Genomic DNA, 15,599 nt, shown 5'->3' with positions numbered 1-15,599 from the left:
AGGGAGGGGAAAGAAAGAAAGAAGAAAGAAAGAAAGAAAGAAAGAAAGAAAGAAAGAAAGAAAGAAAGAAAGAAAGAAAGAAAGAAAGAAAGAAAGGGAAGAAAGAAAGAAAGAAAGAAAGAAAGAAAGAAAGAAAGAAAGAAAGAAAGAAAGAAAGAAAGAAAGAAAGAGAAAGAAAGAAAGAAAGAAAGAAAGAAAGAAAGAAAGAAAGAAAGAAAGAAAGAAAGAGAAAGAAAGAAAGAAAGAAAGAAAGAAAGAAAGAAAGAAAGAAAGAAAGAAAGAAAGAAAGAAAGAAAGAAAGAAAGGTTTCCATAACACAGTCACTATCCCAGGATATACCCATGGAGGGTTCAGGGACACCACCACAGGAGGAAGACCACATAATGCCCCTCCTTCAGCTCATAAGCCCTTCCTTCCACATATAAAGATAGTTGGGGAGAGTGAGCAATTCATGAGCAACTGAGCCCCAGACGAGAGGCCATGAGGCCGTCTTCTGACCCGCAGTGAAAGTCCCCTCTCGGGGATCCAGTGATGTGCAGTCTCCTGCACCATGGTCCCTAAACTCTACTGTTCTAATGGGCCTCTCTAGTCCTGACTCCTACGTTTTGTTTTATTTCCCATGAAAGCCTGAATTTTTTAAACACAGAGTGCATGCCTGGTTTTTGTTTGTGAACACCCCGTATTATGTGTACCAGCTACAGGACAGCTTGATGAGAAGAGGTCAGCAGTTATTATAAAGAGGTTTTATCAACAACAAAAAAAGCCCGTAAGTTGTAGTTGGTAGCCAACATGACTACTGAAGTGCCGTGTCCGTTTGAACTAGTCCTGGGGTTGTTTAAAAAAAAAAAGTATCAATTTGTAGTTCAGGAATATATAAAAATGTTTCCTTTCAATAGGAAAAAATGTTCAAGTGACAAGAATTTCTCCCTATGAAAGGTTCCAGGATCGAGTTATCCTCATCATTTAAATAAAGGTGGTATTACCACTAGCCGGAGGTCAAATGTCTTGTTTCAGGCCATTACAACTGAGAGGGAGACAAGTCTTCAAATGTCTCCTTTTGTCCAAAGCAACTTTAAACAAACTTCAGCTCCACTGATGAGGTAAGGGAGAGGGTGCAGTATAAAGCACACAGCTAGGAGCTTATGAGGGTCCCAGCAAATTGTGGGGAGATCTGTCCATATACATGCTCCAGACTCTCAAGACCCCCAGAGACATGGCTGGAGTAATGCAGTACATTTTCCACAGTGACCTGAAAACTCGGATCAGCGATCCTGGCACCAAGGAACATTATTTTTTGCCGTCCTCAGTTTCATCATGCTGTTTCAACACTCAGCAGCATGCCATTTTAAAAAGGGGTCAGGAGGCTCTTAGATGGGTCGAGGCTCTGAGATGGGTCACGTTGTCGCCAGCTCACTGTGGGGACTTGGGCCTCAGTTTCTTCATCTATAAAATGAGGTGGTGATAAAGCTGGAGCACGAGCCCTACCTTTTGTTCATCATACAGATACCGTCTTTTGAAAGGGTTTAGTGGCTAACAAAACAACCTACTTTACTAGGTCAGAGCTAGTGTAACTTGATCATAGAAATAAGTATCTCCCATCAGCTGTTAGAAATACAGAAAAACAGCTTAGTACCTTCAAAGTCCTAGGGAGCTCGAGGTCCTAGAGGATTTTAATAGATTCAGTCTATGGTTCTTTGGCTGAAATCTGCTACTCTGGATGCTACACAGATTCGGCAAAACACAAGCAAAAGTACCAGGGTGCTTTTCAGAAGCTGACCAGCAGAAAGTGGCACCTATGTGGTCTTAAGCTCCCAACCAAACCTAAAATGTAAATAGCAGTGACACTCTTCAATTCAACACATCCTTGTTGCATCCTGGTCCATAACAAGGTAGGATATTTGTTTTGAACATGTGCAAACAAGGTCAAGGCATGATTCTATCCACCTTTTGGTTCATTTTGGTTCAGCCCATTCTAGGATTATATATGTTCCTGCAAAACAGGCTGACGCCCACCCTTCAGGGCATGACTCAGCAAGCCCACAGCACCCAGCCAGGGCAGCTTCCCCGAACAACTGCAGGGGGCGCCACACAGGCTACGCTCTGTGTGAGTACCGCCTGGAGGCACACAGAAGGCCTGTGTTCAAGTCCACAGGGATACAATGGACCACAAAGTCCATATGCAGCTTTTATATGGCAAATGTTGAGTCCTAGAAGTATGAAAGCCATAAAGGAATGCTTTAAGCTTGCCCTGAAGCGCTCAAGCACCAGCCATAATAATTCAGCACTCTGGCCAATTCCCTGCTTACCTAAATACCAGCAATCAGAAATCTATAGCAGGACCAGCTACCGATCATCTGCAAGAGATGAGAAAGGCCCTGGAAAGGCGTCCAACTGCTCAAAGGCAACACTGAAAGCAAGAAAGGAGACAGGGAGGAAATGCTTCAAAATTCTAGGGGAAAATTATTTCCAACCCAGAATTCTAAACCAAGCCAAACTAGCAATCAGCTGAAAGGGAAGGATAAAGATATTTTCTGTACACAAGTTCTCAAAACATGCATTTCCTTTGTACTTTCTCAGAGCCGGAGAACGTGCTCACTCAATACAGAAGAGTTCACCAAGAAAGAGTCCAGTAACAGAGGAAAAACAAATAGAAATGAGAGACTCAGAAGAAACATAAGAAAGCCTTACACCATCATGACTATTTTTAAGGAGAAGCAAAGGGGGCCTCCCCCTCGAGGCTGCTGACTTCTCCTGACCCTGTTTTCCACATGGGCCGAGCAGTGGAGGCACTGGCACAGGACAGGAGGAACCCGACAACAGATGCGGATGTCCTAAGAGGACAAGCAGGCCCAGGGGACAAACACACTGGACCAGCACAGAGGGTGAGAACTCCTAGAGGGGGGACTCCAAGAAAAAGGAAAAAAGAGAGAAACTCAGCTGTCAGCCTAATACCTTGACCTTTTATCGAAAGGAGTTTTCCAGAAGTGTTGGAGAGTTAAAAAGGTCAAATAGAAAAAAATGCTAAGAGTAACAGCAAAATGAAGTTGTACAAGCAAGGTACTGTGTGAATGCGGCATTCTTCTCAGTTCATGTATGAACAATGCTTACCCGTGATAATGACAAACGATTAAACCCTAAATTGTGACATCATTGTAGGAGATGGAGGAGGGGCAGTGTGTATATGAACTGGGGTGAGAGGGGAAAAAATAATGTCTTGGATTGCTCAATCAAGAAATGACATTTAAGCCCGGCCGAGCGTGGCTCAAGGCTTGAGCGTCGACCTAGGATCCAGGCGATCGGGGTTCGATTCCCGGTCAGGGCACATGCCCGGTTGCGGGCTCGATCAATGACCCTCTCATCATTGATGTTTCTATCTCTCTCTCCCCCTCTCCTTTCCTCTCTCTGAAATCAATAAAGATATATTTAAAAAAAAAAAAAGAAATGACATTTAAAAAAGACTGTAACTACGTATAGTGACAGATATTGACTTATTGTGATCATTTTGCAATATATCTAAATATCAAATCATTATATTGTATACCTAAAAAATGTTATGTCAATTATACCTCAAAAAATTTTTAAATAAATTATAAATGTAAAAAAAAAAGGAAATGGCATTTTAAGGACATTATTTAGAAAATCCCTGAGAGCTAAAAGCAGAAAATTAACAATAATTGCTCTGAGAAACAGAACTGGGAGTCAACATGACCTTTTATCTGGAGAGAAAGAGCCATCCTCCAGTCAAAAGGGCAAACACAAAAGGCAACTGAAACATGATGAAGCTGGAGCACTTGACAACTCAGAGAGATGCACTTGGGTTTTGGTAACTGTTGCTGGAAAATGGAAAACAAAGGTGATGGAATGGAGCTGTGGTTGGTGCTGAAATTTTACTTGGAAAAATAAATTTTTTTTCCGAAAGTGGATAAGAGACAACCAGCTATGTGGGAGGCAGCTGATGTTTTAATTGAGAAGTGAATTCACTCTATCCTGTGGGAGACAAAGGGAAAAAGCCATATGACATCACTCTCATCTTATGCTGCAACTTCCTCCTGCAGTAGACTAGTCGATGGGGAAACACGAACAGGAGCCTGGCTAGAATCCCAGCTCTGCCACATGCTGTCATCTTGGAACCAGAGACTTAAAAGCCTTGAGCCTCACCATTCCCCTCTGCAAAATGGGACAATGACCACTTGCTAGGTGGTATGAGAGATAAATAAGATAATAACTATGCCAAGTGCCCCAAAGCAGGAGCCAATAATGGCCATTGTTAAAATCAATGATCACTGCAGGTATCACCAAGTGAAATCACATAAGGCCACAGAAAGCGTGCCCCCAAATTTGTCAAAAGAACACCAGCTTGTTAAACAGCAGCCAAACCGGTGTATCCAGAAACCCAGGTGGCCTGCATGGCCACAACTTGGGCATCATCCAAGTTCATCTTTTCAGTGAAAGGTTCGCTCAGTGTCTGGGCAAGGATGGGAGGCTGGCTGGCCCATGGGCGGCCCCAGCTCCTTCTCTCAGTTCTAAGATTCCGTCCGGAGCATGCAAACGGCCACACGTCACCCAGTGTGCTTTTGCTTAGGTAGTGCTGCCTTCATCCCTAAGAGAAAAATATTGCCTTCCCAAGTAAACTGAAATGAGCAGAGAAAAAAGCACTGTAGAAATTCTCTCTGAAGAATCTTTGAAAACACTTAAGAGTTTTATGCTGCTAACAGCACGTCTGTAAAGAGATGTGGATACCACAGGCACTTTTGAGCTTATTTCTGCAGCAAAGGGGAAATTTCCTGTGAATAGTTACTGCTAATGAATACAGCATAGAGGTGACCACAATACTAAATTTAGCACTATTCCATGAAATAAAATTAAAAAAAAATGCAGCTTAAAAAAAAAAGGTCTATGAGGACAAAGATGAAAATACAGGGACTTGATAAAAATGTGTTCACTGTAGAAACGGCCGGATATAAATAAGGCCAGGAAAATGTCATCCAGCGTTTCCCGCCAGTTCTTTGTGATTTCCTGCTGTCCTTCCCATGAAAGGCACAGCCAGCCTCATCCTCTCTCAGCCTCCTCAATCTCAGTAGGTACTCTTTCTCCTCCGGGGAGAAATTAGTCACCGTCGGACCATGACTCCTGGCCACAAAATCATCCAGTCCTCCCGAGTTTCCCTGCAGAGCCTCCCCCGAGTCCACCGCCTCTTTCCCATCCTCACCACCTCCACTTACTGGTCTCCAGCCCTGGGCTCTTGCTCCCCTAATCATCCAGGGGGTCAATGGAAAGCCAACACTGAGAGTTCAGCACCACCACTGCAGCAAAACAGTACCTCCTTGTCGCTCCCTGTCCCCTGTCCCTGCTTTAGTTATCTCCGTAGCATCCAATGCTCCTAGCATTTTGTATATTTGTTTAGTGTCTTTTTCTACCATTTCTACCACTAGAATATAAGCTCTGAGAGAACAGGGATCTTATTACTATTTATATCTCTGGCACTAGAACAGTGTTGGTATATAGTAGACACTCAATAAGTAATAGTTGACTTTTTTAATGGAGGCCTTGAAAGGGAGTAATATAATGGTATTTATATTAGGGTAATAGAGACTGCTTATTTGATATAATCCAAATTCCTTAGCGCAGTCCAACAGTAACCTCTTTATAAACTGGTTCCAATGTTTCTCTTTCCAACCTCACCTCTGGGTATTCCCCCTAGCACATTAAACCACCCTCCTCCCTTCCCCCATCTCTTCCTCTCCCTTCCTCTCCCCTCCTCCTCTCTCTTCTCTCTCTCTCTCATTCTCTCTCTATATGTATCTATATAAATGACTAGGAGTGCTACTGTGTACCCTGTTCAGGCTTCCATGAATTAACTGAGCACCTAGTACATAACAGCTACTCAGTATGCATTAGTTGTCTTCTACTTCTTACGCACTGATCATCCTGTCTCCTCCCCAACCCCCAGGACCCCTCATTCGATACCAAGGCAATCCTATTGGCTCTTCTTGGCCCGTGTGTGACAATTTAGTGCTCACAGCATACCTCTGTACTGGAATGATTTGCTTACTAATCTGCTTCTCTCATCACTGTATCCCAGCAGCTAGTAATAACGGCACACCTCATTTACTTGTACTCATTTGGATCAATCAGGCAGCTTGAAAACATTCATGCACAACAGGAGGGGGGACAAACAGGGCAGCACAGAGAAGCTGAGGTGAAGTAATTACTCAAAGAGCAAGAAACATAAAACTGTGCAAAATCGCTAAGATGACCTTTGCAGTTATCACGTGAGCAAGGAAAACCTGATGGAGTTCTAGAATGAGTGTTAATTGTTCTAGATTAACAGCCCCATTACTTAGGCCCTCAACCAGCAGCTCCTGGATCTGAGGTCTTACAGAAGAGCCTTACCTGGGAGTTCGTGAAAGAGCCTCTCTGTCTAATGATGACCATGTGGGGCCGCCACTCCAGAAACGCCTGCTGAAAGCTGGGTATAAACATGCCCATCACTACCTTCCATGAACTGAAGCCTTTCTACAGCGTAAGAGCATTCGTTCCTAAACTAGCCCCGCCCTACCCAGGCCAGGGGAATATCCTCTAGTGTAATTCAGTTCACTAAACCTTTTGAACATCTACAATGTTTCAGCTCCCATGCTGGCTCCAGGCACCCAAGAATAGTAATTTATATTCTCCCCTCTCCAGAATGTTCCCCCAGCGTGAGGCAGGTGAGTCGCCCATGCTGACAGCATCCAGTGCTCATCCCCTTGATTCCTGAGGCTGTCCTACCTGGAAAACCCTGTTAACCTGACTTTTACAATTACACCTTCTTTTTAAACCTATACAATAAACCACAAAGAGCTTTCCAACTATTCCAAGCCCTGCCCTGATCTCCACTATTCCTAAACTGTAGAGCCCTAGAGATTGTGACATACAATTTATAACTATGGTATAGTGTTTCAATCAATTCACTGAACCAGCCACATCTCATAAACCAGAGAAGTAAGCTTTCAAAGATAACCTTAGTCCTTGGGCTTCTGGTCTACCTCCTGGGCCTAGCACCACATGGGCCAGAAGCAGAGAGACACTGCTCCACAGCTGCTGACTGCCCAGGGGGAGCAGAGAGAAGGCAAGGAACACGGGCTGGACTAACAGGCTGAAAAAAATCCCTCTTAACACAGAAGTAACCTCTCCCAACATAATTATTCTCACTCTAGACGGGTCTGATTCAGTATGCAGTTCTGTAATACTGAAAAATGTAACGCCTAGTTGTTGGTTCCCATAAGCTGTCTCCTCTTATTCTTTAGAGGGACAGAGTAAAATACTCTGCATTTGTAGAAAGAGGGTGTGGCTTCACGACCCAGCCCCATGACTATGGTCTAGGACTGTGCTACCCAATACAGCCAAATGTGGCTATTTAAATTTAAGTTTAAATTAAATAAAATTAAAGATACAGTTCCTGAGTCACATTAGCCATATTTCATGTGCTCAGAAGCCAAATACTGGACAGTGTAAATATAAAATATTTCTATCACTGCAAATATTCTACTGAACAGCACAGGTCGAAGTCATCTGTGATGACTGAATTAACTTATATTGTCTTAGTTTCTCCTTACATAAAAAGGGAGCGATACCTGCCCCACTGGGTTGCTGCGAGATTTAAATGAGGTGCTAAATGTGAGCATACTCAGTAACTGTAGTCTGACAAACTAGACCTGTATATACACAGGTATATACACAAATCTAGATTAATAAGAGTAGCATTCGTCAGCAGTAGCAGCTGTCAGAGGGAGTTACTAGCAATTAGAATAAAGAAATTCTATCTCCGGCTGCTGACTAAAAGGATGCTGCCTAGGAGGAGGTGGGGAAGCACACAATGGTCAGAACATCTCAGGAATGCTGCCTTCAAGGAGGAATACAGATAAACTTAAGGATGTCTAGAAGAGTCTGGAAAACAGTGAGCTGGAGCCTAGTGTCTTCCAGCTGAGGAGAAGACTCAGCAGGAACGGAGAACAGAATGAATCTTGAAACAGACAAAGGGCTGTGCTGGGGAGGGGGCCTGGGTCTTGGGCAGCTGCAGAGATAATCAAGCGGTAGACTTAACTTAGTGCAAGGAAAATATTTGTACTTAGCGTTGTCCAGCAATGGGAATGCTGCCTTACGGAGAAGAGAGCTAGGACCCCGGAAAGTGCTCAAATGTAGCCAGTGCTTCTCAAACTGGAGCATGTATCGAGTCACCTGGGGAGCTGGAGAAAACTCAGATGTTTTGGCCCCATGTCTAGGGATTCTGGTCCTGTAGGTGTCGCATGGAGCCCATAATCTGCATCTATAACACATGCCCAGGTGATGCCCATGATGCTGCCAGTCAGAGCTCGCTCATTGAGGGCACTGCTATAACAAGCTGGAGGAGCCGTCAGTGACGGTATAGAGGGGCCCTTGACACCAAGTGTCAGTTGGACACTGCAACCTTCCAAACCAACTCTAGAGGACAGCACCCCAAGGATTCCCAATGGGTCCTGGGCATTCCAGACTGCACAGGTGCCCAGCCTGAGATATCACAAAGGTCATAGTACCCAAGGTCTCCTGCCCCTGTACGGTCACCTCAGGCAAATCACTTTCTTGCAGTTTCACTAATCACGCAAATGGAGGGTAATGTTGCCATACAATGCCAGATGCTCTAAGGAAGAAGCCAATGCATAGACTCTTCTGTAGGCCAAGCCTCCAACTGTGGGTTCAATAATAAATCAATCAGGCCACTTTCTAGGCTGCAGAGACAGAGTGCCCCAAGAGGGAGGCTGCATTGGAAGGCATCCAGTTCCAGAACTATGACCAGCCAGGAGACTGAGAATAGGGGCATTTTGCTCCATCCCTTGCCTGTCCAAGGCAGCCGTCATGTGGCCATACACATGAGTCAGAGCTTGCCACTCCTCTGACCAAAAACACACATATCCCACAAAGACTTCTGCCTGAATTTTTTTCAGTAACTTTATTCATGATAGCCAACCCTGAAAACAGCCCAAATGAACACCAACTGGCAAATGGGTAAACAAATCGTGGCATATCCCTGAAGGGGTATACGAGTCAACAATAAAAAGGAACCAATAAGTGATATGCACAACAGGGTGAATGTCCAAACTTTATGCTGAGTAAACAAAGCCAGACACAAAAGACATCATAATATATGGTATCATTTCTATGAAACTTTAGGGAAGACAAATAGAATCTAGAGTGATGGAAAGCAGATCAGTCCCCAGGGGTGACTGATGGGAAAGGGACTCAGAGAAATCTTTTGGAGTGATGGAATGAATGGTCTAGATCTTGGTTGCCTTTGTTACACAGGTGTGACAACTGACTGTACACTTAAGAGTCTGTGCACTGTATTCACAGTATAATGCAAACAGTTAATGCGTTAAAAACAAAACCAAATGGGCATTTTGTGTTTCACTGGGTACATTCTATTTTATGTTGTGTTTACCAATGGGTGTCACTAGTTGCCTCTGGGAGGAAACCGGTTAGCCAGGGACAGGCAGGGGAAAGAGATCTTGAAACTCTTTAGCCTTTTGTACTTTTAACTTTTGAACTATGAGGCGGTATTAGCTATTTTTTAAAATAAATAAAATTTTAAATTAAGGGAAAGAATTTTAAAACATGTCCCTCACTGGTAGAATAAGGGAGACACAGCCCTCAGAGTATTAAGTGTTACCCAATCTATGTGGAAACCCTGTTCCTGAGGCAAACACTGTATGTGATCTGTATTTTATCAAACTCTTCTGAGCTCTGAGTGAATACCATTTTCTTAGCATTACTTAATATTTTCCATAAAATACACAGATAATAGATAAGAAAGCATACACACACAGCTTTAAAACAATTATACCTTGCCCACCATGTAACCACTGTCCAAGTCAGAAAATACAATACTTACTGCATCCCAGAACCTTCCATATGTCCTTCTGTGACCACACCTTTTCACTCCCCCCAGGGACAACCACTGTCTTGATTTCAGGGATAAGAATGTCTTTCTTATCTCCTATGTGTATATCCCTAATCTATTGATTAAGTTTGCACATTTTGAAACTTTAAAAAAAACACTGAATCATTTTGCACATATTACTGTGTGCTTCTTCTGGCCAAAATCATATTTGTAAAACCCATCTGTGCTGCTGCCTAGGGCTGTAGTTAATTTTCATTGTTATATAGGATTTTATGGTAGGACTAAAAGGACCACAATTTACTTACCCATTAAAATATTCATAGATATGTTAATGAGGCAATTTTTGGTACCCATCACCTAAAGAAAAAACAAGTCCATACAATAATAGGACATTTGAGGCAACCATTGTCCTCAAATGTGTCTCTAAAACACCCAGCTAGTCTCATCTTCCCCACTTTTCTCTACCAATCCATGTGCCATTACATCAGTTTGGTATACTGATTGAAATATCAGGTATAGTTCCTTAGGGCTAGAAGGCTGTTGACCATGCACTAGATCTACCCAAAACATTCCTGCCCATCAAGATCTGGTCCAGGCATGATCTCCTCATGAAGGCCCCACAGTCTCTTCTGTCCACAATGCTCCCACTACCCTGAAAATGCATCAGAATAACCTATCCTTTCTTTGAGTTTTCTAACACACTTGCTTAATGCAGTCTTGAGTTATAACCATTTGTTACGGCCACATCTCAACATTGGTTCTTGTAGTGCACAGTACTAAAATCTTGCAGATAATGGGCAGGTAATAAATGTTAGAGCTTTTGAACTCAAACCCAAAATCCTGAAAGCTACTGCTGGTACCAGGTAATAAATTATTCAAAAATATAGGTTTAAAAAGTTAATTTCCACAAAAATGAAATAACACCAATGAAAGTAAAAACATCATCACTATTTGGGGCACATACCTGGGTTGCAGGTTTGATCCCCAGCCCTGGTCGAGGCACATGTGAGAGGCAACCAATCAATGTATCTCTCTCACATCAATGTTTCTCTCTCTCCCTCCCTCCCTTCCACTCTCTCTAAAAAAAACAACAATGGAAAAACATATCCTCAGGTGAGGATTAAAAAAAGATTTGGGTTCCTCATATTTCTAACATTGATCTCTTTGTTTTTCTCGTAAGAAATACAGAGCTTTAGAGTGACTGGGACACAGAATGTTAGAACATCATCATTTAAGATCACTTGATAAGAAGTATGCTATTTAAAGAAAATCATGTCCTCAAAAAGTGTTTAACCCCAGAAACAACAAAGGGGAAAAAAGTCCAAAATTTAAGTGCAATTAATAAATGAGTCAGAAATTCCAATTAACAAATATTTCAGAATTTAAAAAGATGTACTATTATTTTTCTGTCAAAGAAAATATATGCATGGAATGTAGACACTGCAAACAGGAAAGAAATAAAACAGATAATCAGAAAGATATAAATGAGTTGAAGGCCTGGTCATTGTTTGCCTCTCCACAGAACTCAAAAAAACAAATGGATAGAAGATATCACTCCTGAATAATACAAAATATGTCTTCCATTATTTTATGTAAAAATCATTCTTTTCAATAAGGGTTAAGAATACACCATAGAAAAAAATGTTTGCAACTCATATTACAGAAATTAGGCTAAGGTTCTTAATATAAAAAGAGTTCCTCGAAGTCAATAGGAAAAAGCCCAATGGCTCAACTAGAAATATGGATATAAGTTACTTATAAACAGATAATGCAAAGAAAAGATAATTATAATGACCCTTGAACATAGGAAAAAATGCTCAACCCCAGAGAAATAAAAATTAAGACGATAAAGGGATACCTTTTTTCACGTATCTGATTTGCAAGATCAAAAAGTTTCTTAAAATGCTGTTGGCAAGGGTATAGAAAAACAAGAAGTCATACACATTGCCAGCTGAAGTATAAATTGGTAGAACTCCAAGGAAGCCTAATAATGTAGTGATATCAATCCAAATTACAAGTGCACATTCCCTCTAACCCAACAATTCTACTTCTGATGATTTATCCTACAGAAATACTTGCATATATGCAAAACAATGCATGTACAATGCCATAAACTGTAACACTGAGATAGCAAAAGTTTGGAAACAACCTTAGTCCATCAGTAGGACACAGATTAAATAATTTGTGACATCCTTACAGTGGAACCCCATGCAGCTGAAACAAGGAAGTGATCATCAAGATACACCAAGAAGAATAGCACAGGCAGAGAATACTGTGTATTTGCTGAAATATGCACTATCTGGAAAGAAACAAGGAAACTGGTAACATCGGTTGCCTCTGAGAGGAAACCAGGTAGTCAGAGACAGGCATAGCAAAGAGATTTTCAAAATGTTTATCCTTTTGTACCTTTAAACTTTTGAACTGTGAGGCTATTAGCTATTTTTTAAAATAAATAAAATTTTAAAATAAGATAATTTTAAAAATATGACCCACATTGGTAAAATGAGGTAGATACAGCCTTAAGATGACTGAACTGTTGCCCCATCTAGCATAACACAGCATATTCTCCTCATCTGAGTGCTCACATAACCACATAACAGGAGAGATAAATTTGGAATAAACCCGAGAAACGTAGATAGCTAAGAGATCCAGAGTAAATTCACGTTCAGGGGTCCTGATAAGATACAGCAAGTTTTTAGAGAAAACCAGGACTAACTAGCACAGATCTGCAAAAAAACAACTTTGAGTTGCTCCATTAACCTAGAAAATGGCAGGCTATGTATGTATGTCTTGTGCATTTATTTCTCAACTTTAAGGTTAAAAAGTCTATGTCCTATAACCAGGTATCTGTTGCCTAAACTCTCTTGCTTCATCTGGACGGGTGTGGGTCATGCTTGTTATGAAGACAGGGTGGCAGACAAAGAAGGCTTTTCTCCACCCTCCATCAGACTGGGAGCAAATAACACGGCCAGTCCCTCAAGGAAGGAGCCAGGCACTTCCCCTGTCCTTACCGTGAAGGGCCCTATACCGAGGACAAGCCTGTTGGTCAGGGGCTTGTCATAGCCATTCCCATGTATTCTCTCTGTACCTCACCTAAAAATATGACTCTTTTCCACACCGGGCACACCTGGGACAGGGGGTGTACATAATCTACCAGGCTGCCTCCTGTTTTCTCATCAGGGAGTCACGACAGTAAACCCAGCCCTCCAGGGAACGGAAAAACAAATCATTCAGGGCCCATCTCAGACGGCTGATGAAGGGGCGCAGCCTCGAGCTTGTACCTGAGCTGGTCCAGATGTCTGCTGGGGGTGTAAGGACGAACACAAGTCCAAGCACGATCGCTCGGGCATGCTTTCGGGGAGCAGGTAGAAACCTGCGAGTTTCAGAAAGCAGAAGCCCAGGTTTCCGAGCACGCTGGGCACACCTGTGGGTGCAGGTGCAGGTGGGTCAGCAGCCACCTCGCCTGCGAGACGGGCTACACACCCGGCGGATGACACTTGTTTACGGGCAGCGCGTCTGGCGGGGAGCGGGCGCGGGTGTCTACCTGCTCAGAAAGGTGACCAAGGGAGTGGGGCAGAGCTGGCACTTATTCTGCCGTGTCCAGCGCGCACCCCCCCCCACGGGCGCCCCAAGGTCACCTGCCCTCCTGGACGTCCCCCACACAAACAGCCCCCAGCCCTGGTCCCGAGGTCTCACCAGAACAGCAGGTTGGCTCCCACGAAGCCGAGCACGGTGCGCAGCGGCCTCTCCCAGCTCAGCAGCTCTTCGGCGCGGCAGCCCAGCCACAGCACCGGCTCCCCCAGCAGCCAGCTCACCGCGATGGCCACCCCGCCGGCGGCCTCGTCCACCTGCCGCCCCGCGGCCGCCGCCGCCCCTGCCCCCAGCGCTGCGCCCCCCTGCTCCTCGCGGGGGGCCCGGGGCGGCGGCTCCTGCTCCCCGGCAGCCCGAGCCGGGCATCCGTCCTCGGCGCGATCCGCGGGCGCGGGACTCGCCATCTTCCGCGGCGCTTCGAGGCGGGGACGGGCGCGCGCGCGGCCGCGCCTGGGTGTCGGCGCCGAGAGGGCGGCGGGTCCGGGCGCGGGGCGCGCACCGCGGGGCGCCGGCGCTGGGTGCCTTGTGACGTCAGCCCGGCCGCGGCGGGGGCGCCTCTCGGGGGAAGTGGGTGCGGCCAAGTTCGCGCCGGGGCGGGGCGGGGCGGCGGGCGCCGAGGGGCTGGGCGGCCTCCCCTGCGCCCCGGGAGCGAGCTGCGCGGGGTCGCGGGGACCAAGGGAGCGTGACCCCCTTTTCCCTTCCAGCTGCGGAGGGGGCGAAGGAGAGGACCCCTCGCGGTTACCAACCTAAAAGGGAGTCGGGGCTGCGGGCAGAATCAATTGCACAGCTTCACTTTCTCAGGGCGGGGCCCGGCCCGCCCATCCCGCAGCCTCGGGGGGCGGGGGGGGCGCGGCTTCGGCCCCAGCGCCCCCCGCCCGGCGTGCTCGCGGGGCCAGCCCGCCGACCGCCGCGGGAGTCTGGAGTGCTGTGCAAAGGACGTGGCGCTATCATGTCAGATAGAGAAAGGAAGAAAGAAAACATGCGGGCCGGTTAAAAAGCACGTTGCCCTTTCTTTTTTACTTTTGAGGAAACACCAGGCCGCAGCGATTGGGGCGGCGGAGGGTAGTTGGGGGGCGGGGGGGGCGCTTCCTCTCAGTGGGCAGAGCCGCCTGGCTCCGACACGCTCGTGGGGCTGTGGGAGGGGCGGGTGGAGGCCCAGGTGAGCGGCGAGCTCAGCGGCCAGGCCCCCTGCGGAGACGGGGTGCCTTGCGGGATCTCTGGAAGTTTGGCTGGCTCGGCTGCGCCCACGTCCGTGTCACAGCAGGCATCGGGACGGGGAAGGGCGGCGAGAGGGGCGTGACAGGGAACCCTGAAACCTCCCAGACCGGGCCGCACTGGCCCCGGAGCGTGGGGAGAGGGAAGAAGGTAATTGTTTTTCCACTTTTCGCTATTTGCATTTTTAAATGTTGTATTCTTTAACCCCCCTGTTCTTGCTTTTCTCCAGAATAAAATGCCCCTCCCTCCATCCTGAGCTTTCTACCTTTCATGAATCAGGGCATCTTACACCCTCCTGGAGTCTCCTGCTAGCAACCAGCCTGCTTTCACAGGCTGGATGGGGCTCATCCCCAGAACAATTAAAGCCTGTTGACATGGGGGCCTCTGGGGAAAGTTCTAAAATGTTCATCTGGGTGGTCATTATATACATTTATCCCTCTGTGTATATGTTGCAGATGTGTGCACTTTACTGTATGTATGTAATACCTTAAGAAGTATATTCCTTGAGATCACTATAAGGTTTATTGAGCACCTACTATGTTCCCAAAGCATTGCAAAGCTCTGTGGATATGGCTTACACCCACCAGAAGCTCACGGTACAAGGAGCGGCCAATAACAATTGTGAAAATGGCTGTGATGGAAACAGTCACAGTGCTGAGTCCTTACTTAAATCGTGCAGCAGAAATTAGGGAAGGAGTGGAGGAGTCAGGTTTCAGGAGGCTCTTTGGAGTAGACGGCATGTGCCCTGAACTGTAAGGAGGGAAGTGAAATAGGGGAGGGGACAGTAATCTCTGTTGGGAAATCAACATTAGAGGAAGGTGTGGAGGTGCAGGTGGAGGTGCACAGTTCCTTCTGTATGTTTGCAGCAGACCACCAAGGC

General features: G+C 45.5%; 1 protein-coding gene across 1 annotated transcript in view; it reads right to left on the bottom strand.

Moving 5' to 3' along the window:
* RETREG1 (reticulophagy regulator 1) overlaps window positions 1–13,908 on the bottom strand; it is a 107,934-nt gene extending 94,026 nt beyond the window's left edge. The window contains exon 1 of the mRNA XM_087815338.1: window positions 13,610–13,908. Within this exon, the coding sequence (XP_087671464.1) occupies window positions 13,610–13,908 (299 nt within the window). The remainder of the gene's footprint in view (window positions 1–13,609) is intronic.
* Between the last annotated feature and the right edge of the window lie 1,691 nt (window positions 13,909–15,599).

Source organism: Miniopterus natalensis, chromosome 3, assembly GCF_054644295.1.
Source record: "Miniopterus natalensis isolate mMinNat1 chromosome 3, mMinNat1.hap1, whole genome shotgun sequence".
Lineage (NCBI taxonomy): Eukaryota > Metazoa > Chordata > Mammalia > Chiroptera > Miniopteridae > Miniopterus > Miniopterus natalensis.
This window is presented reverse-complemented; position numbering and strand designations above follow the sequence as displayed.